This window comes from Thunnus thynnus, chromosome 22, assembly GCF_963924715.1.
Source record: "Thunnus thynnus chromosome 22, fThuThy2.1, whole genome shotgun sequence".
NCBI classification, from domain to species: domain Eukaryota; kingdom Metazoa; phylum Chordata; class Actinopteri; order Scombriformes; family Scombridae; genus Thunnus; species Thunnus thynnus.
The window spans coordinates 979,971-1,006,356 of NC_089538.1; the positions used below are offsets into that span (position 1 = coordinate 979,971).

The following is a 26,386-nucleotide window of genomic DNA, read 5'->3' on the forward strand; positions in this document are numbered from 1 at the left end:
CACACACACACACAACAGCATCATATAGACGAAGCCTTTAAGCAAATTAATTAAGTAAAGAAGTAAAACAAACACACAAAGTCAAACTCTTTTTCTTACCTTAACATGTTCTAGCCAGTGTGTAGACTCTAGGCTGGACAGCCAATGGGATTCTTCCACGTTGGGATAGACGATGTCTTTGAGTTTCTTCAGGGATTCCCTCATGACGTGGATATTCTGGATGTCCAGGAAGACGAGCTCTGCATTTTGGTACTCATCACCTTCGTATCCTCCTCCTGTGGCCTGGATGGCAAAGATGTCAAGATAAAAAAAATAATGCAAAAACCCTTAAGTGTTCAGATCTTAAAAAGTAAGTATGTCCTCTCACGGCAATATGCTTATTAATACAAGTTGAGGTGCTAGAGGAAAAATGTGGTCACAAACACTTGGATTCATTGTCTAGAGGACCATAAACATGTTTTTTGAGAAACTTGTCATGAACCAAAATGTTGGTCAAGGGGATGTTTTGACCTGATGGCTATGCTGGAAGTTCAGGGGGGCAGAAAAATCATTAGGAAATATGCTCTCCTCCATCCAATTCCTGACTGAAGTGGACATGATGAGGGCCTGTTGCCAGTAGGGCAGAAAATGTGCAGCATGATCCAACATTCTCACTAATGCTGTGAATCGATAAGTGCATTCATCAATTTGAGAGATTTTTGATTATTGTGACAAAAAGAAAATGGTATCGTCTGCAAACACAGGTATTTTTGATTCTGTTCTGTGTGTACTGAAACTTTTAATGTTCTTGTTTTTTTCTAATTTCACATCCTGTTTCTATTACTTACAGAGATACAACCTAACCATAACCCAAACCCTGTCCAACCCCCTCTGATAACAGGATATCTTAAGATAGATTCCCATTAAAATGTTTTTGTAAAAGGTAATATTTAGGATATTTTGCATTTATTTTGGTTTTACCCTCATGTTGTAGCTTTCTGGATAGATATCAAATATTTATGTGTATATTGTCTATTATTAATACACAAAAAGCCTTCTACTTAGTGTCTCTTTGGGTTATGGACTGTTGGTTGGACAAAACAAGAGGATGTCACATTTACAGTGGGAAACTGTGATGACCATTTTTCAGCAGCTTTTCACATTTTATAGAACAAATCATTAATGAATTAATTGAAAGCATAACTGTCAGATTAATGGATGATAGAAATTATCTTTAGTTGTACTCTTAATTTCTAACTGACCTTGTTGGCCACGGCGTTGACGCTGGGCCGAGCATCATAGATGGTGAGTTTGGTGGTGTCGTTTGCCTCCCTGATCATGTCCAGGTAGCGTTCGTCGTCTTTGTTCCTTTTACCAGACATACCGACCAGAGGCTGACTGCAGCGGACGATTACTGCCTGGTTCTCCCTGTGGATCCATGATAGAACCTAAAGGCACAAGGCACAAGTTAGGGATGTCAGTCAGGACCTGACAGAGATGGAAATACTGAAATAATATCAGATTATATTACATCTTTTCAGATATACTGTAGGACATGGAGTCACTGTCAGGTAGCTTTTAATAGCAATAAAGTCTTCAAAAAACTTGTATGACAGGCATGAATGACTGAATAAAAAATATTAAAATATCAAATTAAACAACACATAAATGTGACTTTGTGTAGTTTGAGTGGTCCACAGTCACATCATTACATGAGGTATGTTTCATCACCAAATCAGGGTTTATCTATTCTACTTGGATGCAGCCTGGAGGCAAGATCTGTCTTGGCCCAAGTCAGAAAAAAACAATCCAAACAGACTTCTGATTGACCAAATGTTAGAATGTCTCTAAACAGACAATACTTATTAGTATGATCAATTTATTAGTGATTCTGGACTTTTATGATTAATTAAAAGGTAGAATAACATTAACCATGTCTTTAAACAAAAACTGTCCACAAATTCTTCAAGTTGTACTCAAAAATTCAATAAAGCATAGTCATGCATACTGTGGTGCAGAGTTATACAGATCCATACAGAATAAACAAGAACTCACTGGTATGCGTGCTCTTGACCTGAAGGCAGCCACTCTTCTCAGATCCTCCTCTTTACATTTAAAGGGTACGGCCAACACAGTGGGGTAGGTGTCACACAGCTCATAGTTCTTATTGATGAATGTAATGCGCCACTTGTTGTTAGGTAAGCCCTGTGGGCGATAATGATCATCATCAGCTACTGACTGAAACAATGTGAAGCTCTTTTTCAGAGATAAAACACCTTTCCTCCTTACCTGCCGTCTGAACTCTTCTATGGGTTTGTACATGTTCCAGCCGTTCTCTTCATACTTCTCCTGAGTCACATATGCAAAGAGAGGCTGGATGGAGGGGACAGAAAAATAAGTGACATTTACAGATTATAATGGTGGTATAGCAGCACCACACACATACACACACATCCACGCAGCAGGGCAGTGGGAACATTGTGAAATTTGAGACATCTGCACCACCTCAATGCCTCCCATTTACCATCACTCTCTGGGCAAATTTTAAATAGTGATAGTGACTTTTTGTCTGTATGTCCACTGGTTTTCAACACAGGTCACATAGCCTATGTGTATATGAGTGGATGGAGGACATTGTCAGCGCTTCAGGAATGTAAGATTCTCATCATTAGTGATGTGGTGATGTTTGTTTACATTTTGAAAAATTGGCTGCATTAAAAGTGCTGAATTAGCTATTAGTAGTTACTGTTTAGCCGTACATCAGCATCACTGGGATACTTTGATACTGAAGAAATGATGATTCTCAGGAAAGTTCTGGGGTTATAGGGAGTGGTATCCTCAGGAAGTTAAAGTAACACTGAATCTAAAAATATGTGTGACAGTACAAGTTTTGACACAAATTATTGCTCATATCACACATCTCTTCCTCCGCTTCCTGTTTTAAAAGGTAAAAGTCTCTTGCCTCTCATAAACCTGAAGCCTGTGGGTGTTTATCTCAGCTCAGATTGGACAGTTATTTCTCATGTTGTCATTATACTGGCAAATGATGAACAAGTTCATTTCCTGAGCAATGTGTGTCCACACTTAGTTATTAAAGTCCTGGTAGCTCATCAAAGCTACTTAGTATAGAAAGGGAATTTTACTGACTGCAACAATCAGCTTTTCCTCCGTTTTTGTTTTATTTAACGTAGTTGACTGGGGCAGAAAACATCTCTGAGCTTCTCTTACACAAGGGAATCAAAGCTGAACCTTTTTCAACTTTCACACGTCACACCGTTGGACGACTTTTGAGTCTTTACTAGGATGTTTTTCAAGGTTCAATTCACAATGAAGGGTATCCTGTCAGCACATGTCCAGTGTTTGAATCTGTATGTCATCAGGGTGTTTGTTTGCTTGTTCCGTGGCTAACTGTGTGTAATGTAGGTCATATCTACAGAGCCTGGGGGGTGACATGGGCGTCTTTTTTTCACTTCAGAAAATGGTAAGGTACACAAATAGTAGTTGTGTATTACATAGCGCTGGCACACCTATGATGTGAAGGCACTAACTGAGCACTGAAATGCAATTTACTAAGTGTGGGTACAACTTCCTTAACATGCGCGTGCAACTTACTTAAAGTGCGCGTGCAAGTTATAAAACGCATGCGTGTTTTATAAAAAAAAAAAAAAATTACGTACATGTCACCTTCCGGGCTCTGTATGTATCAGTAGCCACATAGATACAGTTCCTCACCAAGTTAATAGCTGAGAGTTGAGAACACTGTGACATCACTAAAAACACGTAGACAAGTCAAGAAACACAAGAAGTCAGATGATCAGACAGGCTGGTTAGACAAACTTATACTGACGTGAAACCATAGGTGAACGGTCAAATTAGGGTAATAATTTGTAAATATCCATCATAGACCCACTTCCTGCTTCAACCTGGACCTTCTGTACTTAGCGCAGTGACACAGTTTTCCTATTAAATGAGGGATTATTAGCGACATTTTAGGTGTTTTCACTTTCAATTTGACTTCAAAATACAGTGGTTTAGATTATATGGATAGGCTATTGGTTTGTTTCCAACCTGTCTGATCGCCGGACTGCTTGCGTAAGACTTCAATGTAGTAGTTTCATTGTGTTCCCAGTTCTCAGCAATTACTTAAAGTTATCATAACTGGTAGAAATGATGGATAAAACTACAAAAATAAGGGCTTGGAAGTAATGATCCTGTACCAGCATTTATACAGGGATTTTCATTGCCAGAGACATTAAGTAGCCATTGTTTGGTTGTTGGAAGGCGAACATCAAGTAAGTGCTCCGACACAAATCCAGCATGCAGAAATATTAGGCGAGCAGATGAAGCTGTAGTGTGGGTGGGTAGCTGTGTGTCATGTTGTGTGAGGGGGCTGCGTCTCTGAATGCAGCATTTGCATGAATACTGGGCATTGAAACCAATGCAGAATGACTATGACCAGAAAAATGTCCTTTATCAGCCAGTGCTGGGTGGACTGAAATGATTTTTGCTGCTATAAATACAGCCAGTGTTCAAGATGCGACTCAAATCCACAATGAAAGCAGTTGAGAATTCATAGTGTCTTCTTCTATATATGTTGTTAATTATCATGGACGCCTGCAAGAAGCCTACTTAACATTGTGCCGGTGTCAAATTAGTATTTCTGGCCTATCCCACCCCTCATATTCCCTCATTTGGTGTTTTGATGATGGTGGTGGAGAGCACTGTCTAACATGTCAGTCCAAAAATCTCCCATAGGTGTTCAATAGGGTTGAGATCTGGTGACTGTGAAGATTGTGCAGATTGTCCAACTCGTGTTATCGCATTCTCTGAGGAAATGAAGCTACATGTGTATCATCTTTTAAACGAATCACTCGTTGGTCCAGCCAAAATTAAAGCCTCCTTTTTTTGACAGATACAAGAAAGCACACTGTCAGTCAGTAGATGGCAGCAGAAGTTCGAGGCTTTCTTACCAGACTGTGTGAGAGAGGAAATGCATGTCTGAAGAGGAGCTCGAAGATATCTCGTCTGCTGTGACCCTCCTGCTTCAAGGCAAACCTCAAGTTCCTCATGTCCTGATGGATAGAGAAGATGAACATGTTACTATCAACATACACATACACAACATACACGCATATGGTATATTATAAGATAATACTCGAAACTAGAGGATTTCTGTATGCGCTGCTGCTGATTGGCAGGATAATATAATAATATAATGTCTTGGCTGAGTTATATTTGCAATGGGAAAGAATGGAGGCTTTTCGAGCTTCAGCATTAGGTTTAAGTTCATCATTGTACACAACTCATAAACCAGTGGTTCCCAACCTTTTTCTGTAAGGGATCCCTATTCTATCATTGATTAAACTGACAACCGCTGACAAACTGACAGATTTTATGACTATTCCATTTTATATTCATTGCATAATAATAACAGTACATAACAACTGGCAACTGTACAACTAACCAAAATAGTGAACGCAATAACTGTTCTGGTTCTGTCCAAGTCTCGCTCTATATCCCTCCACCAGTCCACCAGATGCCCTCAGACTTTTTCCCTGTTCGTTGGACTGGACTGAGTGGGAGAGGGACAGATAAGTTCCAGATTATATTTCAGGACACCTTGAGATACTGTTGCTCTTTGTAATGAACCTTTGTCCAGTCATTTAACTGCCTACTTCCTAATAAATATGCTATTGGAAGAGCAAACAGAAGTGAAAGCTGAAATACTTTCACCTGGTTTAGTATGAGAATGTTTGTTAAATTACCAGATTGTTTTGTGAATGTGTCTCAGGCTAGTTTCACTGAGCCGCCAGGTTTAGCCCTATCAAGAATTCACATTCAAAGTGGTTATGTATCTGTTTTTGAATAGTGGAACAGATCTGTGTTTTGGACTTTGAGTTTACATGAACTCTGTAGCATGGTGTTTCTTTTGTTTGCATTTGGCCTGCTGGCATTTCAGGCTTTCTTGAACCTACTTACCGTGTTTTCTGGGTTTTTGGTTTTCTGTTTGCTCTGTGTTTCCCTCCTGTGTTCGTGAACTTGTTTTTCCCTTCATACTTGCCCTGTATTAATTTTCCGCCCACAGCTGTGAGTCTTTATTCATTATTTTACATTACACTACATTATTGTTCAGCCTTGTTCTGCCTGCAGTCAGTAGATGTCCTTAGATGAATTTTGAGGAGATTATTTCCTGTGATTATTGCAGTGCATCAGAGATGGGCTTTCCTTATATTTTTAGTAACTTTTTATACAATTCTCTATTAATCATACATATTTAATAGGCTTCTATGGACACATTCAGTGTTCTCTTCCCCCTGATGCTTGGCCATTGTTCTATTAACTTTTGGGTGTTATAACTGCATACTTTTCTAATGCAGGGTGAGGTTTTTAGCAGAGAGTGAAGGCTCTGTGAATACGGCTTGTGCTCATGTCTACACCGCACCCTTATCCTTGTGAGTTCTGAAAGTTTATATCTTAAATTACAATAAAAATAACAATAACATTTAATTCAAGTTTAGTTCAATTCATCACAGACATTGTTTTCTTACATCCCCGTGAAACTTTAGCAACCCCTAGTGGGGGTCAGGACCCCCAGGTTGGGAACCAGTGTCATAAACCATACAAGTAAGTGACTTATTCACAGTTGATTAATGTGCAATACCGAGCATTTCTGAAACATTATTGGAGTCTATCTGTATACAGGTGTTATAAATATTTACAATGGGACTGAATGGGCCTCCATAGACTTTAATACATTATGTAACACATAATACATAATACATAATTTGTGAAGTTGATCAGTGTGCAATACTGAGCATTTTGAAATATGAATGGAGTTTGTACTGTATGGCCCACATATAAATACAATGGATGACTTTGAAATTTAATAACTTACCAAGTATACCAGTTATCAGGAAGTCATAGCAACCATCTTCAAAAGGGTCTTCAAAAATCATTATTTTCTGCAGGGGGATGTAGTACCCACTACTATACCAGTCAAATATTCATTCCTTTAATATCTGGCTGTTGTTACTGGTCCCCACCATTACTTAGTGTGTAGGTGGTAAAAGCACAGAGGTATACCTGTAAATAAATATATGACCACTGAATGGATAACACACAGTCTCTCTCACCACACCTTGCAGGTGATATCCAGGCCGTAGGAGTTTTCTCCTCTGCTTGACGCCCCACCCATCTTCTCCACCCGACTGATGGCACCCAGAGGCACGTCCAGCGTCACCGCCACATCCTGTCACACACGGTCAGTGACCCACAAAATACGACACACATAAACAAAGCTTGCGTGCTAACAACTATGTCAACCGATACAATTCTAAGTAACGATGCTTTGAATATTCATCGGAAATGCTCTCTTTGTTCCCCTCCATATGTATTCAAGAGACAAAGTTACAACTTAGCAAGAATCTGGGAAACCGCAAACCTAGACCCCAGATAAAGTCGTTGTTGTTTCAAGTTCTCTTTTTACATTTTTTTAAAAATTATAACCTTTATTTTAATGACATTTGATGACTATATTTTAAACATATAACCACTTTTACAGGATCTCAAGCACCCGAAAAGTAAAATCCTTCACATATATTACAGTGTTATATGCAGGTTTACTAGTGAGGCATCACTGATGACTGTTGACAGCGTGTACTGATTTTCAACTGCATGCCTATTAATGTCTGAATGAGAAAAAATTCAGGTACTAAATAAGTTTTGAAAAGTAGATAAAAAAACTCCCTGAAAATACAGGTGGCTGAACAATGCATGCCAAGTCAAGTCTAGAATGTATGGAGCTCAGAATGACAAGCTTGTATAAAAGCTTTCCAAAGTCCTTTCAGTAAAGTAGACTATAGAGTAGGCTGGCAGAGAAGACTAAATGTCAAAAGCAGAGGAAGTTAATTACTGGTGTAAGAAAAACAATCCCCAGAAATACATAATCACAATACGGTATATGCCATTTACTGTGTAATGACAGACCAAACAGTGCATCATATTAAAAACACCACAACCATCTCAAAGAGAGAGATGTGCCACAGAGCTGCTGTTAGAAATGTTATTTAACCTCACTGATGGTAGACTAGTTGATGGATTCCATGTGTCAAACACACAATCATGAGCCACTGACTGGCCCCTTGATGAGTTTAATGAGACTTACAGCATCTGAGCTCTTGAAGTGGAGTCTGTAGTTGGTGATCAACACTTTGCCTTTCACAGCTCCATTGAATGGACAGACGTAGATGATATCTTTATCTGCAAATAGAAAGAGACTTTATTTGTTATTGCACCCATCATCTCTCATATCTGATCTTACAAACACAGACTCCGATTAGGTTCCTTTTCTCACACTATTCTTCAATTATTATCAACATTGTTAGTAAGCACTGAGACACATGCAGAGAAGAGGAAGCAGAAAAAGAGAAGAGAGATATGATAAAAAGATGCTATAAATACCATCTACTCTGCATGTAGAGCAAGAACTAATAAGGAAAGACTCACTCGATACAAACTACATCCCATGGAAAGTGATTACAGATGGAATCACTGTACATCAGTCAGCACCAGGAGATCTTGATTGGCATGTATAAAATTTACTGAGAGAACACATTAAGCTGGCTTACCAACAGTAAGTACAATTCCAGTCAAAAGTTTGGACACACCTACTCGTTCAAGGATTTTTCTTTTCTTTTTACTATTTTCTACATTGTAGAACAACACAGAAGACATCAAAACTATTATTATAAACAAACAAAAATATGTTTCATATTTTAGATTCCTTTAAGTAGCCAAACTTAAGAGCAGCTCGCCAGGAAAGGTATTGCGCGGTTAAAGGTTCTCAACACATGACTGGGGCTGGGTACTCAAACATTTCAATACTGCAGTTAGGGTTAGGGTTAGGGCCAGGGTTAGGGTTAGGGTGCGTACAACTGTGGTAGGGTTAGGGTTAGGGGTTAGGGTTAGGACAAAACTGAAGCAGGAAGCCAGTCTATAAATTCTAAAAGATGTTTTCCACAAACAATTTGGGTGATCATTTTATTATTTGCCTTGGTTTTCTCTTCTAAGACTGTTACAGGGATAAATGAAGCTGTATTGAACTGACTAGCTTTACTGGGGTTTTTCAGCACAGTTCACCTGAACAGGAAGTTTCAGGGGTTTTAAATGCAGCTGTGTGCTAAGTTAAACCTGATTGCTCTGACTCTGAAAGTGAGCAGAAATTCAGCTGAACTGCAGCTAAACTTACCTTATAAAGTCCACACACACAGCAGATTCAGAGGAACGCAGTATAATAAAGCTGTGTGTCTCAGAAAATGGTAATTAAGGAAATTGGTTTCAGGTTTCTAATTTTCCAGACGACCAGACCATTAACTGCTGAGAATGTACCACTGCAGCAATACACAGTGCCTGTTTTATCATTTCAAGTTTTGTAGCACTTTTAATTAACACCAAAATACTTTTACTTTTTTTTAATCAATTTGTACTTGTAAATCAAATACAAATATATCAACCTACATTAAAATTGAAGTGGACGTTTTTCTCACAATACATTTATGATTTTTTGTGTTATATGTAGGTCACAGGTGAATATACAATTCATACAGTAGGTGTCTCACCTGTCTGATTGATATCTGGCAATATCTTTATGATCAAGTGTAAGTAATCTGGAGTTGACAACTGGTATTTGGTGTCAACTTTCAGCACTAGTCTGTGCTAGGTAGACAGCACCAACATGTCTCTACTGACTTAACAGTCTGCCTCTGTGTTCATTAAGTCTCCCACCTTTCTATTCTCTTTTGAGAGAAAAAAATAACTTGAAAATAACCCCAACCACTCCTCTGTCCTCCCCACGGTACGACAATGTACTCATCAGTTTGAAAGCAAATTGATATATAGGAGCACGGTTCTACTAGCTGCACAAGTAGTTCTTGTGACACAGACATGCCTGAGAGTTAAACTACTTGGCTATGATCATAGCACTAGCAAAACAGTAGTAAATCGGACATTTGTTCATGTGAACATAGAACTGATAAGGCTACAGCGGTATATACTCACCTATTATTCTGTCCTCTCCTGGCAGCAGGGTCACATCAGCTAACAACTCCATCTTCAGAGACTCTCTGGAGGTCTACAACACACACACACACACACACACACACACACATATTAAGGAAGAATCTTTGAAACCTATTTTTCCTTTGAATGACTGGGGATGAAATCCTGATCATTTACTATTTATTTTAAACTTAGAGCTTCATTTTCATTTTCAGTTTAAGTACCAAAGAGGAAGAAAAAAGGGGTAGAAAGAGCAAGCCTGCATCACGCTGGTCCACATGATGACAGATTCAGGGTCCAGTGAGATGAGACACCATAAACATGGAACTTTTCCTTTTTAAGGAGATGAACTCGCAGACCATAACAGAGAGGACTTCAGCAGAATAACTACTGGATTTGACGATGTTGCTCTTCATCCTTTTTTGGATTTTTTAAATTCATTTATTTGAAGGGGCTTTAGCCTCGGTTGCATATTATGGCACCGACTGTTTTCCCTTCCAGTTGGTGTGGTTTTTAGAGTATGATTTGTTGCGCTCTGTCTCTATAGCAAATAGTTCTTTTTTAGCGTTAATTTCCTGCCCATCCAGTAGTTGATCCCTCACTGGCTTCTTACTCTGTAAACACTGCCAGTGCACCACCAGGAACTGAATCTCTGTAGTGGCACGTCGGTGCTTTCACCAGTGTACTAGCTGGTTCATTTAAGACTCAAATATCTAAAAACGAACTCACTAGAAGAGTTCCACAATCCCACTGCGGATACCAAATACACATTAACACACTTACACTGGAGATGTGACTGTCCAAGGCGTTGGAGTTGTAGACGGAGACTGGTGAGGCCATCACTCAGGGAGGGGGCTTCCTCAGGCTGAGAGAGATACAGAGACTGTTAGTGGCGTCACACTCAGACTCATCAATCCAAGGTCTCAAAGAGTCGAATGACACACTTCAGCAGGAAATGTATGGTGGATGGCAACTCAAGTTATTTTTAGCTTTTTAATGATGTTTCATAGGTGTATATATATATCAGTTCGAACAGGAAACTGCAGAGAAGAAATTACAAAAGTAAGGAGGTGTCATGGGGGAAAAAATATGTGCTCACAAATGTATGAAAAATATTCTAGAATTCATTTGTACACAAATTAATGAAACAATGTTAAAAGATATTAACATTTTAATATATTTAAGGGATGTCATAAAGTTGCCTTTATGTCTATTTCAGTTCAAAATCAAACAAAACTGCATTTAGCAATAGCTCATATAGATCGAAGTGATCCATATCACTCCAATGAGTCAGGTTAAAAACTCTTTGAGCACAAATGAGCCCACTTGTGCCGTCAGCTTGTATCATCAATAATGAACTAACTAGCCCACTTCTAATATTGAATTACTGCGTCCAGCAGTACACACAATAGTTAGGAAAAAGTAAGGTGAGTAACAGGTATTCAGTTGACTGGGGACACTCATCTCAACATAACACTGCATCTCAGTTGTCACTCAACTGTAGTCATGGCAACACGTTTCAGTCATTCAAGCTCTGCACTTCTAAAAGAAAATAAATCCTTTTATCATCTTTCGGAAAATGAATAATGGTAAAGACACATGGTGGAACACTACCCAGCAGTCTACAGGAAACACTCAAGTGAGGGCAGAGGGTTAGCCAGGTAACTCAGGATTTCTTGTGTCATGAAGCTGGCTTCCTTTTAAACCATGCTACATGACGTTAGCGGTGCACTTTTCCCCAGTGAATGTTTGTTTCGTGGATCGTTCAACAAGCTAAGCTACAGGACGTGTGTTCATGTTTGCAAGTTATCAAGTTATTTTGATGATGTGAATACAGGCTATTTTTTCATTCACTAACATGTTGCACTTTAGTTTAACATTTGAGTACTGAATATTTTATATATTCTGAGATTTTATTTAAACATTGGACATTTCGAATGTTGTTTTCATTTAAGACCATGGGCAAAAGTTCCTTGCTGTAAGTGTTTTACAGAATATATGGAAAGCAAAGTTTTAATTGTCTCCCCCTTTTTTTATTTATTTTTATATGTTTTGCGGATTCAACAAATGATCCGACCTGTGACTCAAATCCATGATACGATCTGAACCACGAGTTTTGTGATCCATTGCACCCCTAGATTTTAGTCATCGGACTTTAAGCTATACATAGAGAAGCAGCGCTCAGTTTTTATGCACCACATATCTAGAACAAACTCACAGAAAACTGCAGGTCTGTTGCAACTCTCAGTTCTTTTAAATCAAGACTGAAGACTTTTCTATTTGCCGCTGCCTTTTATTAAACCAAATAATCATTCATTTCTTACACTGCATCGTGACTTTTATTCTTGTATTTTATACCCGTCTTATTCCTTTTGAGCTTGTTTTTGTTTTTTACTCTCAGCTTTCTAATGACTGTTAGACACCAAGTGTCAAGACGCTACCAACTGCCAATCGAAGCCTAATTTCTGCAGCGGGTCCTTTTGTTGGGCCTGTGTCGGTAAGTTTCTATGCTCGATGTCCTTTCTATGGGTCACATGTGATATTACCATATCAACACTGTGGGCTCTGGGTTGGAGCATGTAAGTGCCTGAGCCCTACCTGCTAGCAGCTGCTAACCTCTTTAACTGGTCATTAAACAGTTATTATGCACTTTTAGCCCTTGTACTGGCCTCCTCCCTCATTCAACCATAGCGTGGGTTGTTTTAGCCACACTCTTAGCCTCTACAGCTGGCTGCAGTTAACCTGCACAGCCCACAATGTAACTTTTATCAACAATTTTAACCTCTTCTGGAAAAGCCAAGCTTTCTTCTGACGGGATGTATACAAAGATGGATGACGTGTCTCCACTTCCTACCGCTATGCAAAAGTGAAGCCTAAACATCTCCTTTCTGGGAGCTGCCATCTTGCTTGTGTCATGTCATTTGGAGCCAGAGTCCGCAAAGTAGAGTCAGGCGGGATGACGGCCCGCAGGACACACATCCTCAGCTGTCCCGCTGCCTGATGGATGTTTGAGAGCAGCTGTCACAGCTGTCAATCATGACGTCACATCCCTTTTTTATTTTGTCAAATACCTAAAAACTAAAACTAAACAAACTTATCAGAAAAAATTAGCACTTGGACAAATATCAGTGTGATAAAAACTACCTAAAATTTCTGGGGAAAAATGTTTTTGACATATACTTTGATATTTTTGTGTGGCTCATGTCCCATCCACTAATATGGAGGCAGTGACCTATACTACCTATCGAGCTATTTTGGCTTCACCTTTGGGGAGCTGTCATGACGTCCATATTTATATACAGTCAGTGGTCCACCCCAATGGCTTGGGATCACGCATTTTAACCAACAATTTGCCCACCACAGACTGTGTCAGACAATGCTTCCAATAGCTTCATTAAATATCAGGTCTCTGGCTGGCAAGTCTCTACTAATTAATGATTTTATTACTAAGAAAAACCTTGATTTTATGTTTTTAACTGAAACTTGGTTGAATGAATACAATGGTGCAGTGGCCCTCATTGAATCATCTCCCCAAAACTTTTGTTTTATCAATGAGGCTAGAGTGCTTAGGAAAGGAGAGGGAGTAGCCACTTTATTTAATGCTGTCAGTGTAGACAGTTGTCATATGGGATGTTCAGCTCTTCTAAACATGTTGCGCTTTAGTTCCTCCTGTTGAGCAATATTAGTATCATCTATCACCATCTATATATGCGTGCATCTATATAATGCACACTTTTTTGATGATTTTGCTGAACTGCTGTCTGCCATGCATATTGATTTCGACCGTGTTGTCATAGTGGGTTATTTTAACATTTATACTGATAATCCCAAAGATGGCAGTGCTAACTCCCGGACAACTTTGGACTTTCCCAGCAAACTCAACACATAGGCTAATAAGGGACATATTCTGGATCTAGTTATTTGCAAGGGTCTACATATTTCTGAGGTTGTGGTGACTGATGTTGTCCTTTCTGATCATTACTGTGGTTTCTTTAAAATGACCATCTTTGCTGACACCAGCAGAATTAAGACAGAGGTAATCAGAAAACGCTATGTCAACAAAAACACCTGTACATTTTTCACCCAGGCTTTTACACCCACACCAGCTCTGCCTTCAGCTCCTCTCAATGATCTTGTGGACAGCTTTAGCTCTAAAGTTATAAATGTTTTTGATATCATTGCCCCCATGAAGATCAAAGTTGTCTCTGATGAGAAAAAAGCACCATGGAAGAATACAACACTAGTAAAATCTCAAAAAAAGAGGGTGTAGAACGTAGGTGACGAAAAACCAAACTCCAAAATCATTATAACATCTCTTAAGAGAGACTTTGCAACTATAACCTGGCACTAAAAAGGGCAAGGCAGTCCTTTTTCTCTGAGATTAATCATAAAATAATAATACAAACACCTTATTTACTGTTGCAGAAAAACTGACACCTCAGCATCAGTCCCTCCTGAACTGCTGTCCACCAAGTCATGCAATGACTTTGCAGCTTTTTTTTTTTTTTTTTTTTTTATAAGGCAAACAGTCAAGTGCTATTCAGGCAAAATGGCTATGTTGTCAATGCCTCAGCGTAAAACCACTCTAGTTAATTTGGCACATTTTCACCCCCTAGACTATGCAACCCTGACAGAAATTGTCCAACACCTTAGACCTACTACCTGCAGCCTTGACATGCTGCCTACAAGCTTTTTTTAAAAATGTTTTTAACTACACAGCATCAGATGTACTACAGATAGTCAATATTCTCTTCAGTCGGGCCTATTTCCAAGGGCCCTGAAGACCACAGTTATTAAACTGCTTTATAAAAAGACTAATCTGGATGCCTCACTGATAAATATCTACAGGGCCATATACAGACTACCTTTCTTAGGAAAGATCATTGAGAAGGTCGTTTTTCAGTAACTCAGTGCTTTCTTGGCATGAAACAATTTCTTCAATGTTTTTCAGTCTGGATTTCAACCACAGCACAGCACAGAGACTGCACTTATGAAAGTCTTAAACGACATTCATCTGAGCAGTGATGCGTCCAAAATCTTTGGATTTTGGTATTACTTCATCTCAGCGCAACGTTCAACGTGGTTGACCATAAGATACTGCTTGATAGACTGGAAAGACTGGAAAGTGGGTGGGACTCTCTGGTACCGCATTTAATTGGTTCAAATCATATTTACAAGATAGGAATTACTTTGTATCCATTGGTAATTATGAATCTCAGCAAACAGAGTTCCTCAAGGGATCCATTTACAAACCTCTTCTATTCAATGCTCCCCCTTGCTCAGATTATGGAACATTATAACATTTCTTACCATACTTATGCAGATGACACACAACTCTACACAGCAGTGTCACCACATGACTACAGTCCCTTACATTTGCTAAATAAGTGCATTGACAAAATCAATGAGTGGATGTGCCAGAATTTTCTACAACTGAACTCAGAAAAAACTGAAATAACTATTTTTGGCTCCAAACAAGAAAGATTAAAAGTCAGCGCTCACCTTGACTCCATGATAGTAAAACCTACAAATCAAGCTAGAAATCTTGGTGTATTTATGGACTCAGACCTAAATTTCAACAGCCACATAAAAACAATTACAAAATCAGCCTGCAACCACCCTAAAAGCATAGCAACTGATTTTCATCTACACAAGATACAGAAAAACTAGTTCATGTGTTTCTTTTCAGCAGGCTAGACTATTGTAAAATCAGTCAGACAGCTGCAGCTCATTCAGAATGAGTCCTCACTAACACCAAGAAAATGGAGCACATTACACCGGTCCTTAAATCACTGCACTGACTTCCTATGTGTTAAAGGACAGACTTTAAAATCTCATTACTAATCTATAAAGCACTAAATGGTCTCAGGCCCAAATACATTTCTGATTTGCTTGTACATTATGAAGCCCCCAGACCCCGTAGTTCATCTGGGATAGGTTTACTTAGTGTTCCCAGGATCAAAACCAAGCAAGATGAGCAGCTTTTAGTTTCTATGCTCCCAACCTATGGAACAAGCTTCTTGAATATCTGCTAAAACTGCCAGCTCATATAAATAAGAGCTTAAAACATTGTTTTCTGAGGCTTTCCAGTAAATTAAATGCATAACTTCTTTTTAATCTTTAACTATTTATTTGCTTGTTTTTGTTTGTCTTTTCAAATGCATTTTTGTCTTTTTGCTTTCTTGTTTTTAATGTCTTTTAAATGCAATCTTAATGTCATTTTTCAATGTATTTCTATGCCCTTGAAAAGCACCTTGAATTGCCTTGTGTCTGATTGTTGCTATATAAATAAAATTACCTTGCCTTGTCTAGTACACAGCCACTCTCTAGGCAAACCCATACTGTCAGCCTTCATTCTGAACTATGATGATTTCAGGTCAACAAACAGAACATGGACAGAAAATTTAACTTGGAAAATGCTGAATCACATTTTTAGAATGCAAATGCATTATGCATTTAATCGAACTGATGTGTCAGCATTTACTAATAAGTTCATTCATTATATTCTAGTTCAAAAGAGTTCAAAAGCTCACTCTTGAGGTGTTTAGAAATAGTACTTAGTGATACATGTATCATGATGAGCCTGTCTGGTCTGAAGCAAGGAGAGTTTTGAGTAGGAGAGAGAGACAGAAACTTAAAGTGAGGGATTGAGTTGTAAGGACAGAGGGAGAAGTGAAACTAAACTTTATTTACAATTCATTGTAATTCAGTGTTTCCCCTATAATATTACAGGTCAACCAAAACCCCCGGCAGGCCAAAATCTTTTTTTTATTGCCAAAAATAATGCCAAATATTATATTAATATTAATATTATTAAATATTCATTCACTTGGGAATCAATAGTGTTGGGGGGGTGGGGAGGGCTCTGTGAAGTGCTGTTCCAAAATGTGAGTCAACCTCTGTGTCATTGCCAGGCGGGTAGCTCCCAGTCTGACAGGTGAAGCCAATGCGGAGGTAACTTAAACCTGCATTCTTTCTAATAGCCATCAGGGGGCGACTCCACTGACTGCAAAAGAAGTCCAATTGTATGGAAGTCTATGAGAAAATGACCCTACTTCTCACTTAATTTATTACTTCAGTAAACAGTTTCCTAATGAGTTTATGGTCTCAATCACTGGTATCAAGTCTTCTTCAATGCATCATGATGTTCATTTTGTAAATTATGGCTCCATTTAGAGTGAAATAGATGATAAAGCAGCATATGCTTTAGGGCGTGGCTACGTTGTGATTGACAAGTCACTACCATGGCGACAACGTTGATTACATCACATAACCATGGTGTAACCAGATTTGCAGAGTACAGGCGTGCTCCTATTTCACCGTGTGTTTTCAGTTCATGAAAGTTAATTATAACATTTTGGTCTTGTTCAGTGTTTGGTTGTGATAAGAGACCCTCTAAGGAGTCGGATGTTCAGTTTTTCCGGTGAGTGCATTTTGTTTTAACAGTTTCAGGCCTGTTTTTCGCTACCGAAAATAAGCATTAGCATTAGTATTATCACTGTTAACCATAAATTGTAAATACACCACGCTAACCAAGGTAGCAGCTAGCGCTATGGTCAGCTCTACCCTCTTGTCCAAATATGGTCACTTCTGGCTCTAAAAATCAAACATGGTGATGGTCAAATCCAAGATAGCGATGATCAAATTGCTATGCTCGAGGCTTCAAAATGGCAGTTAACAAACCAATGAATGACGTCACGGTGACTACATCCATATTTTTTACAGTCTGTGGTCATTGCCTGGGAAACTCTTTGTGGGGTAGCTTTTTTAAGGAATAGGGCAGTACGTAATGTGTGTGTACAGTAGAGCCTACAGTGTGTCAGTTAATAAATGATGCAGCTTGTCAAGACCAAGAAAAGTCTCATCTGTTGTTTCCCCAACTGCTGGAAAAATGAAAGGGGTTAGCTCCAAAGTTAGCAACAATGGGTTAGCCTAACTTGACGGTGCTAAACTCAGCACCTTTATACTACTTTTTTCATATATTGAGTAGAACTCCCCATCCAGGGTTGGGTATTGTTCATATTTGAACCAATACCAGAACTGGTACCTGGAATTCAGTATCGGTACCCAATGGTACCTTTTTTCAGTGCTTTACTCTGTAATAACAAAAATTGAATTTTAGTTATAAAAAATAATTGAAAACATTCAATTTCAACATTGTTATTTATTTAGAACATTGTGTTCTATAAAGTAAACAAGAGTATATAATAAATTAATAATAAACAAGGTAAAATAAGTTGTTCAGGCTACCTGTTGGGAATGCATTGTTTGCCTGTGATCTACAGCTCTTCATCAAACATCTCAATGTGGCTGTTTCTGTTTCTCTTCCTCTCTGCAGTATTTCTAACTAATTCACTGAACAAAGCGCTCCAAATATCTCTAGATCTTGTTGTGTTGACTCGTTTTTACTGAAGAATAGCACCACTAACAAAGCTCTGCTAACTCAGAGATAAATACATTTATTTTGCTATAAGTTCTTCACAATAAAAGCCTTCTGTTAATTTGTCAGTGGAAAACCTTTAATACGAAGCAGCAGCAACAGGAAATGTTTTCATTGGCAATAATTTAGCACAGCTCCAATACTGCTGAAAGCAATCAAAAAACAGTGAAATAAGGCTGATATCTGGAAATACAAACAGGAACACACGAGAGAAATTTCAGGTGCATGTGTGTCCATAAACTATGATGGATTTTACAAAACGCTCATAAGAAATATTATCAATATTTATTTGAATTTACAACACAACCCTGTCTCAAGGTACTGAAATATGGCACTGATTGATCTAACTTGAATGGGTACTTGGTGGTACTGATGCAGTTTGGTCAGTACCCTTAAAAGTACCTAGTTTGGTACCCACCCCTATCCCCTAACACCTAGAAATTACACACTGATGGAAAGTCAGTGGACTTCTCCTTTAATCAATTTTATTAGGCCACAGATGCTAAGAACACATTTATAAAAAATTAATAGATATTAATGAAATTTGAGAGTTTTTCTTCACAACTAATCAGTCATAATGTGGAATGATTGTTATCAGATAATCAAAATAAAGGGTGTTGTTCTTTATCCAGTATTCTGTAATGTTGTTTTTGTGGCTGATACGGTGTAGAAACACACCATCATTCTTCACATCAAGTACTCTGACCTTGTGTTATTGCTCGTGCTACCAAGATAGCAAGGCGATTAGTGGCAGGAATGAATAGGTGATGTCTGTTCTTGTCAGATAACATGTTTGAGGCTCGGTAACCAACACTGTACGGACCGGCACGGGGTCACTGACCGTCAGTCATTGACAATCACTGGCTTTAGCTGACTAATTAAAGCTACAATCTACCCCATAAGTCCTGTGAATTTGCTCTGGCCAACTCCAAAAGGAGAGCTGCACACACTACCATGATCAAGAAATTCAAAAACAGATGCAGTAAAAGTGGCATTAAGTATATGAAACTAGCAGCAGTGAATGGTTCCTCTTTCTGTGAAGGCTTGTGTGTGCAGCTTGATGTTAAAACCTATGTTCACTAATAATAGTCTGGTGGATCTGAAGCTTGGTGGAAAATGAGAATTGCCGCCCTGATCCAGCTTCCTGTATTTTAGGTACTTTTACTTCGGGCTGGTTATTGAACCTAAATATTGTGCTTTTTGGTGCAGACCCAAATGAAGCTGGAGCACTGAGTAATGAAAACTGTCATGTACCATAAGTTTGAATTATTAAATGTCTTTCATATTTTTTGTTCATTTTAGACTGCATGTTATTAAAGAAATGTTCTTTTATGGCTGCTTGTGTTGAGAAAACATTCAACACTGATGCATTTGATGCAAAGTTTTATTGAATAGAAATATAATTGTTTGTACTTTTATATTCCTCAAAGTGAGGTATCCAAAAGTATAATTTTGGTATTGATATATCCACGAGGGTATCAAAAAATTGGAAAAAATACCCAACCCTGAGTACAGGCTGTGCAGCCTGGGTAATCACCTGAGCAGGCTGAACAGACAGTTGCCAGTTTAAAATATTAAAATAATATAAATTAATATTAAAAAGCTTATATCAGCTGATACTTCTTTTTAACATAAACATAAAATTTGGGCTTTAAGAACTGTGACTAAAATGCTGGTTAAGATGCCAATAGTGTGCAAAGCTGTCATTGAGCTACTTGGAGGAACTTAAGTATGAAACTATTTTTAACTATTTTAGTTTGTTTACTACATAAATCCATGTGTATTATTTCATAGTTTTGATGTCTTCAGTGTTGGTCTACAATGTAAAAAAAATAGTAAAAATAAAGAAATATCCTTGAATGAGAAGGTGTGTCCACACTTTTCACTAGTACTGAATGTAGCGTGACATTTTACAGTATAAAAATGAACTTGTTAGTGCTCTTCGCTGGACAAACTATACTTTGTCTGCTCCTGATTAGTAACAATTAGTAACACAGTATCCTCCACCACCCAAAAATATCTTTAATTTAGCTGTTTGACTTGCTGCACTAATATGCATTTCAGTAACATTAAAGAATTAGGCTGGCAATTTTCTTTATTGTTCTCACTGTCAACAAGTCTCATGTTTGCACAACCAGAAATGAAGTATTGTGTGCTTATCCAAAGCCTGATATATCGTATTTATCTGTTGTTGTCCAAAAAGTATTAAAAACACATGAGTGTTGCACTGGGTGACATGTTCCTTTTACCACAAAGACTATTATGGTAGTTTGTTTAGAATTGGCTCCAAAGACTAATAACAGTGATCACATTTTCAGTCTCAGGAGAGTAGTTCTGTGTAAGGCAAACGCTACTGAGCATGAGCATGCACGGGAACTTTGCTAGCTTGTTGTGCTACATATCACAACCTCTTGACTTTGTGCAAACTACCGTAACTGTAGTCTTCGTGGTGAAGGAAAAAAGTATCAGATTTATCGATTTAGTTCTGCTGAAGTCCATTAAAATTTAGATGACAAGTGGAAACAAAACAGCTGAACAGACTAAGAAAAAACATACAGGCAGCAAATCCACATTTGTAAAAAAGCAAGCTAACATTAATGTAACATTATCCCAGTAAGGTTAATATTACTTCTAGTTCATTTTAACATTACTATCTGGTTTATATGCTTTCTGTGGGAATGTGTGAAGGATTAATGTTGGCTGTCACAAATCTAAAATGTTATTGCATTTATGTTATCTGACGTTTTAGCTTCTCCTCTCAAGCTAAACCCACACAGTCACAGTATTTTAGTGAAGGTAAGTGGGTGAAGTGAAGGTGAGTGAATCCAGCCTCTGAGCTAATGCTAATGCTGGGTTAGCAGGAACAACAGTGAATCTGTTCACACAATCAAGAGTTTGGAAATGACAGCTGGATTAACTGAAGAAAGGGATTGATGCTACAGTCAACAGGTAAACACTGCCTTTTCCAATAACTTCACAAAAGATAGGAACAACACCTGTAATCATGATACCTGTACATATTAAAGACGGCTATAGGCTCTGAATGTGTAGAAGATGTGAAAAAACAAAGAAATGACAAAAGGGAGTGCAGGAAGCGCTTCATCCCAGTGCTCCCAGCACTTTTTTGATGAAGCGCTGTGTATGGGTTTTGTTTCTATGACAACAATATCTTGACAATTGATAGTAACTAGATTAAAACTCACATTAATGGCATGATGAAAATAATTAAATGACTAAAATGTGAGTACAACTACTACACAATTTTATCAAAAAATTGAAACTAAATCAAAATCAAGTGCCAACATATGTTCAGTACACTGATATGTACTGCAATTTGTCATTACTCACCAACCAACATATACAGCACATCCATACTAATATAAATATATAAAGGACAAGCTAAAATCAATCAACAACATCATCCTAATGTACGCATCAGGCTCCAGCATACAGATGCTACAGTAACCTCAGCCTGTCAAGACAGAAACACCTCAGGGCTAAATATGACTCTCTGTATACATTTGAATGTGAATTTGAATATCCCCACCAATGATTCTCATTGGCACAAGCCCACTAATTATATACGCTACTACATTTGACCACCTTCAGCAGTGGAGCTGCCTCTGACCTGTACATCAGTATCTGAGAGACTGATCATCTACATCCCATTACAACAAAGCAGAAACACTTTCACTTCGAGAGCACAGACTAGATTTACAAATTCTTGATTTTATCAGTGAGCACAAAAAGATAAGAGATAACAGATTATAATGTAATACAGAGTGTAGAGCGGACATTCAATCCACTTGTTATTTACTGATGATAGTTAAAAGGCTCGTTGTGTTGTGAATAAGCCTGACAGCTAGAAGCTGTCTGCGGTAACTGTTACATATCCAGCACTGAGGTATGAACACAGCCAGCGGGCTGCTTTCACTATATTTGATAATGAAAAATACAATCGACGTCAGAGCCGGGTAGTGTTCATGGTACATTTTAAATACACAGAATAGCTTCAAACGCAGCGAAGACAGACAAAGCTTTCTCAAAACCCCTGAACTCAACTTTTCCAACTTGGTCATTCCAGTAGGCACAGCTGTACAGTTGCACCAGGAAATAGCGGAGGCCTAGACGCTACGACAGCTTGTTCCACCCGAAATTCAGGCTATTTCTTCCACGTAATGCACAGAAACCTCCAACAAAGCCCTCCGAAGAACACTAAAGATGGACTCATGTTGTCTTGTTGTGGCCAAATGTCTTAACTTACCCGCAAAGTGCGATTCTCCCGTGGCTGAATGTCGATCTGTTTCCCTCAAGCCACAGCAGGAACTTACTCTACGTCATGTGCCGGGCTGTCATGGCGGGGATTGGCTGGTTGTCAAATTGCAGCTCGCAAAGGATGAAGGGAAAAGTAGTTTTCAAGTAGGTTACCATATTCCTTTGTAAGGTGCACTTTTGGTTCTAACTGGCATTATTTTTCATATGAATGTTTCTCAGGAGAATCCATTGTTTTGTTTTATAACATATATATATGTATATATGTATATGTGTGTGTGTGTGTGTGTGTGTGTGTGTGTGTATGTATGTATGTATGTATGTATGTATGTATGTATGTATGTATGTATGTATATAATAGTTATTTTAATATAGTAAAATAATAAAATAATAGAACATTATTATTATTATTATTTTTCATATGAATGTTTTTTCATATGAATATATATATATATATAAATTATATGTGATATATAGATTATATTAATATGAGTAGTCTTTTAGTTATTTCCTCTAATTTCTAGCAAATAAAATACAATTTAACCAGGGCCGATTCAGCAAACAAAGATGCAAAATTGGACTTGATTGCAGCAAATAAGTCAGTCTTGGGTTTTGTGAACTTTCCCCCTTGTGACATCAGTGAGAATATATTTGCAGCAATATCTGGAGAAATAAACCTCACTACCCACAGGGAAATACTTTGTTTAACAACAAGATAACAAGATAATGAGTCCTTGGAAGACTTTATGAAACACTAAAAAAATTCACTCAACTCAGGGTGTACTTACTAACTTTTTTAAACCCTTTAACGTTAACCCTGTATACATAGTCTACAGTGACAGTTTGACCTGTATATTGGTACATTGTATTTTGGTGCATTGAGTGCCACTGAGAACTGGAGTCAAATTCCTTGTGTGGTCAAACATACTTGGCCAATAAGGTTGATTCTGATTTCTGGAGCTTTCAACCACATATGACAGTGTTGCATTTTGTGTTTTCCTTTCTCCATTTCTTTATTTGATTAAAATAAATAAAATTAACTAAGACATTAAAGAAATGACAGAAATGGTGTTTAAAGGCTATATACATTACATATTTACAATACCTTTGACTATATAAATGAATTGTAGAATATGTACAAAAATAATGAGTCCAGTATTGCAACTCTCAAATTAATTATTATTGAGGTATTGCAGAGATTCCTAGTGATGTAAAACAGGGAGCAGGTATCAGATGCTGGTCCTTCACCCTGATATGGATGAGCCAGTGAAGCTGCTCTGTACTCAATACTAGATCTGAGCAACAGCTCTGACACAACAGCTTCAGTCAGTAGTTTGGCACTCCTCCAAAATGCAACCTGCTTCTCTGGCTCATCCTGCCTCTCCTGCATCTGCACAAACACTAACATGGAGCTGCTTATTCTCTAGTAACACGCCCCCAGGTTCATCAAGTCACCTGATTACCTTCAAAGCAGTATCTGGAGCTTGTTGGCAAAGAATCCCTTCACAGACTCAATGATAAAGGGAAATCTACACCCAGCCTTGGTGATTTTGGAGGGGAAAATCTTATGGCTTTAGCTAGAGAGAGTGTATTTTACAGCAATTATGTTACAACATCACGGCAGAATCAGCAGGAGCAGAGAAGATGAGACACCCTTACACTCCCTACTGCAGTTCTCACTTGTAACAGTAGAGGACAACAGAGTGCAGATGATTTATGAATAGTGACGCAGTCATTTTGCAATTATAAAACATTACAATTAACTTCATTAAGTTGCCAAGTTAAGTATGCAGCTATATATCAGCCAACTCTAAGTGCACTGAGTGGTAGCATAAAGGGATACCAATACATACTTTTCGAGAATTCCGATATTTTCAACATTCTAATCATTATTTGACCCATTTCATTCTCAATGTTCTGCTGCTCAAAGGAGCTCAGTACAGATGAGACATTTAAGGTACCTTTGAAGTGACTATTTGAGTACAATGTCTGCTAGACCGTACAGATTTTACATGATAAACTGTGTGAATTGTTGACTATTGAAAGTATGCTATTCAAGAAGAAAATTGATATTATCAAGGAAGATATTGTAAAAGTGAAGGACATACGTGCATATCAAACTACAGTTTGGCCCTGAATCACATTACGTTACATCTCACTTATCTAGAAGCCAAAGAGTTGCACAGTTGAGCCTTGGGAGAAGTGGAACAAGGGTCACATTTTATTTTGTACATTGCAAAAATCTGATAATATCAATTTTCATTGAAATGGCTCAGCAAAACACGGAAATACTCTGGTGTACAGGTGATCAACAGTTGGAATGGCTGTTTACAAGTCACAAGTCTGTCAAAGAAGGCAAAATGAAATATTAGATAGCATTAACTCTTTTCTTCAGTATTATATGGTAAATGTCTCTGTCAGTGATTTATAAATTTTGTTGTAGATAGTGAAGATTTGATTGTAAAAGTTGTTAGTTTTCTTTATTTTATGGACTTTTCTGTAGCATTGTATAAAAATGTATGTGCAGCAGCATTCTGGATTTGGTTTATATGAATTAATTGTGTCTTGTAAGTCCATGTGGGCTGGACATAGTTATATACATGACACAATGCTGAAAATTTAAAGGGGACCTATTATGCTTTTCCTTATTTTCAGTCATATATATATAATGTTGCAATGTCAGATGTTCATAATAAACGTGGCCAAAGTGTCAAATAATGAGGTAAACATATGTAGAAGTAATCCCTGTGAGCAAAAAGGACTGGCTTCTGATTGCTCTGAATGCTCGGTTTCCAGTGTTTTTTTCTACTTTCAGCCTGAGCCGACATTGGCTCGTGATAGATTTCTTTATATGGTCATCTGCTCCACACACAGCACGCAAGTTCAGTGCTCCACTCTGCTAACATTATGGGATTTTTCCATTGTTTTGGGGGTAGCAACGCTGAGGAAAAAACTTTTATATTCTTTGCACTCAAGACCTTATAATTACTATATAAAAACTGTTTTATTTCAATCACTTTTTACTTATTACCCTTTTACCTTTGTTGGCTACTTGTAGTACAATTTGACTTATTTTATTTATCATGTAAAGTTGAGTTGGTTCTGAGGCTAAGATTTTCATATTAACTAATGATGTTGCATTGTTACAAGTAAATGACAATAAACTTGAAACTTGAACTTGACATCAAACTTAGCCGTGACTTGAGTTAAGCTGGCATGCTGTGAGTGATTTTCCATTACATAGCAGGACAAAGTAAAATAAGTAGTTTACCTGTTACTGTGGCTGTTTCTGTTTGTCCTATTCCTCCCTGCATTATTTCTAACTGATCCATTGAACAAACAGCTCCAAATATCTCATATGTTGTTGAGTCGCTGGGTTTTAAGTGCCACTAATGAGGCTCTGCTATAAGGGGAACATGTTTCAATCCAGTAAATTCTTTACAATAAAAGTCTCCTGTTATTTAGTCATTTTAAAGCTTTTAATATGAAGCAGTAAAGCAGGAATTGTTGGGTTTACACCATAACTTAACATGATTCTGATATGGCTGCCCCTCAGCAACTTCCAGAAAGCTGGCCAATCAGAACAGAGTGGGCTCATTGGGATTGAGGCCTTAAAGAGAAAGGAGCAAAGACTGCCTG

At 38.0% G+C, this 26,386-nt stretch overlaps 1 protein-coding gene across 3 annotated transcripts in view; it reads right to left on the reverse strand.

The window, feature by feature from the left end:
• mtm1 (myotubularin 1) overlaps positions 1 to 22,831 on the reverse strand; it is a 34,232-nt gene extending 11,401 nt beyond the window's left edge. For all 3 annotated transcript variants that reach the window (XR_010925566.1, XM_067580763.1, XM_067580762.1), the window contains exons 1-10: positions 22,740 to 22,831; positions 10,819 to 10,900; positions 10,036 to 10,108; positions 8,144 to 8,238; positions 7,118 to 7,228; positions 4,950 to 5,051; positions 2,269 to 2,352; positions 2,035 to 2,184; positions 1,242 to 1,427; positions 100 to 282 (exon numbers count right to left, since the gene is read on the reverse strand). Coding sequence is in view for 2 of the 3 variants with exons in the window: in XM_067580763.1 (XP_067436864.1) it covers positions 100 to 282; positions 1,242 to 1,427; positions 2,035 to 2,184; positions 2,269 to 2,352; positions 4,950 to 5,051; positions 7,118 to 7,228; positions 8,144 to 8,238; positions 10,036 to 10,108; positions 10,819 to 10,875 (1,041 nt within the window). In the remaining variant the exon portion in view is untranslated. The remainder of the gene's footprint in view (positions 1 to 99; positions 283 to 1,241; positions 1,428 to 2,034; positions 2,185 to 2,268; positions 2,353 to 4,949; positions 5,052 to 7,117; positions 7,229 to 8,143; positions 8,239 to 10,035; positions 10,109 to 10,818; positions 10,901 to 22,739) is intronic.
• Positions 22,832 to 26,386: the final 3,555 nt, after the last annotated feature.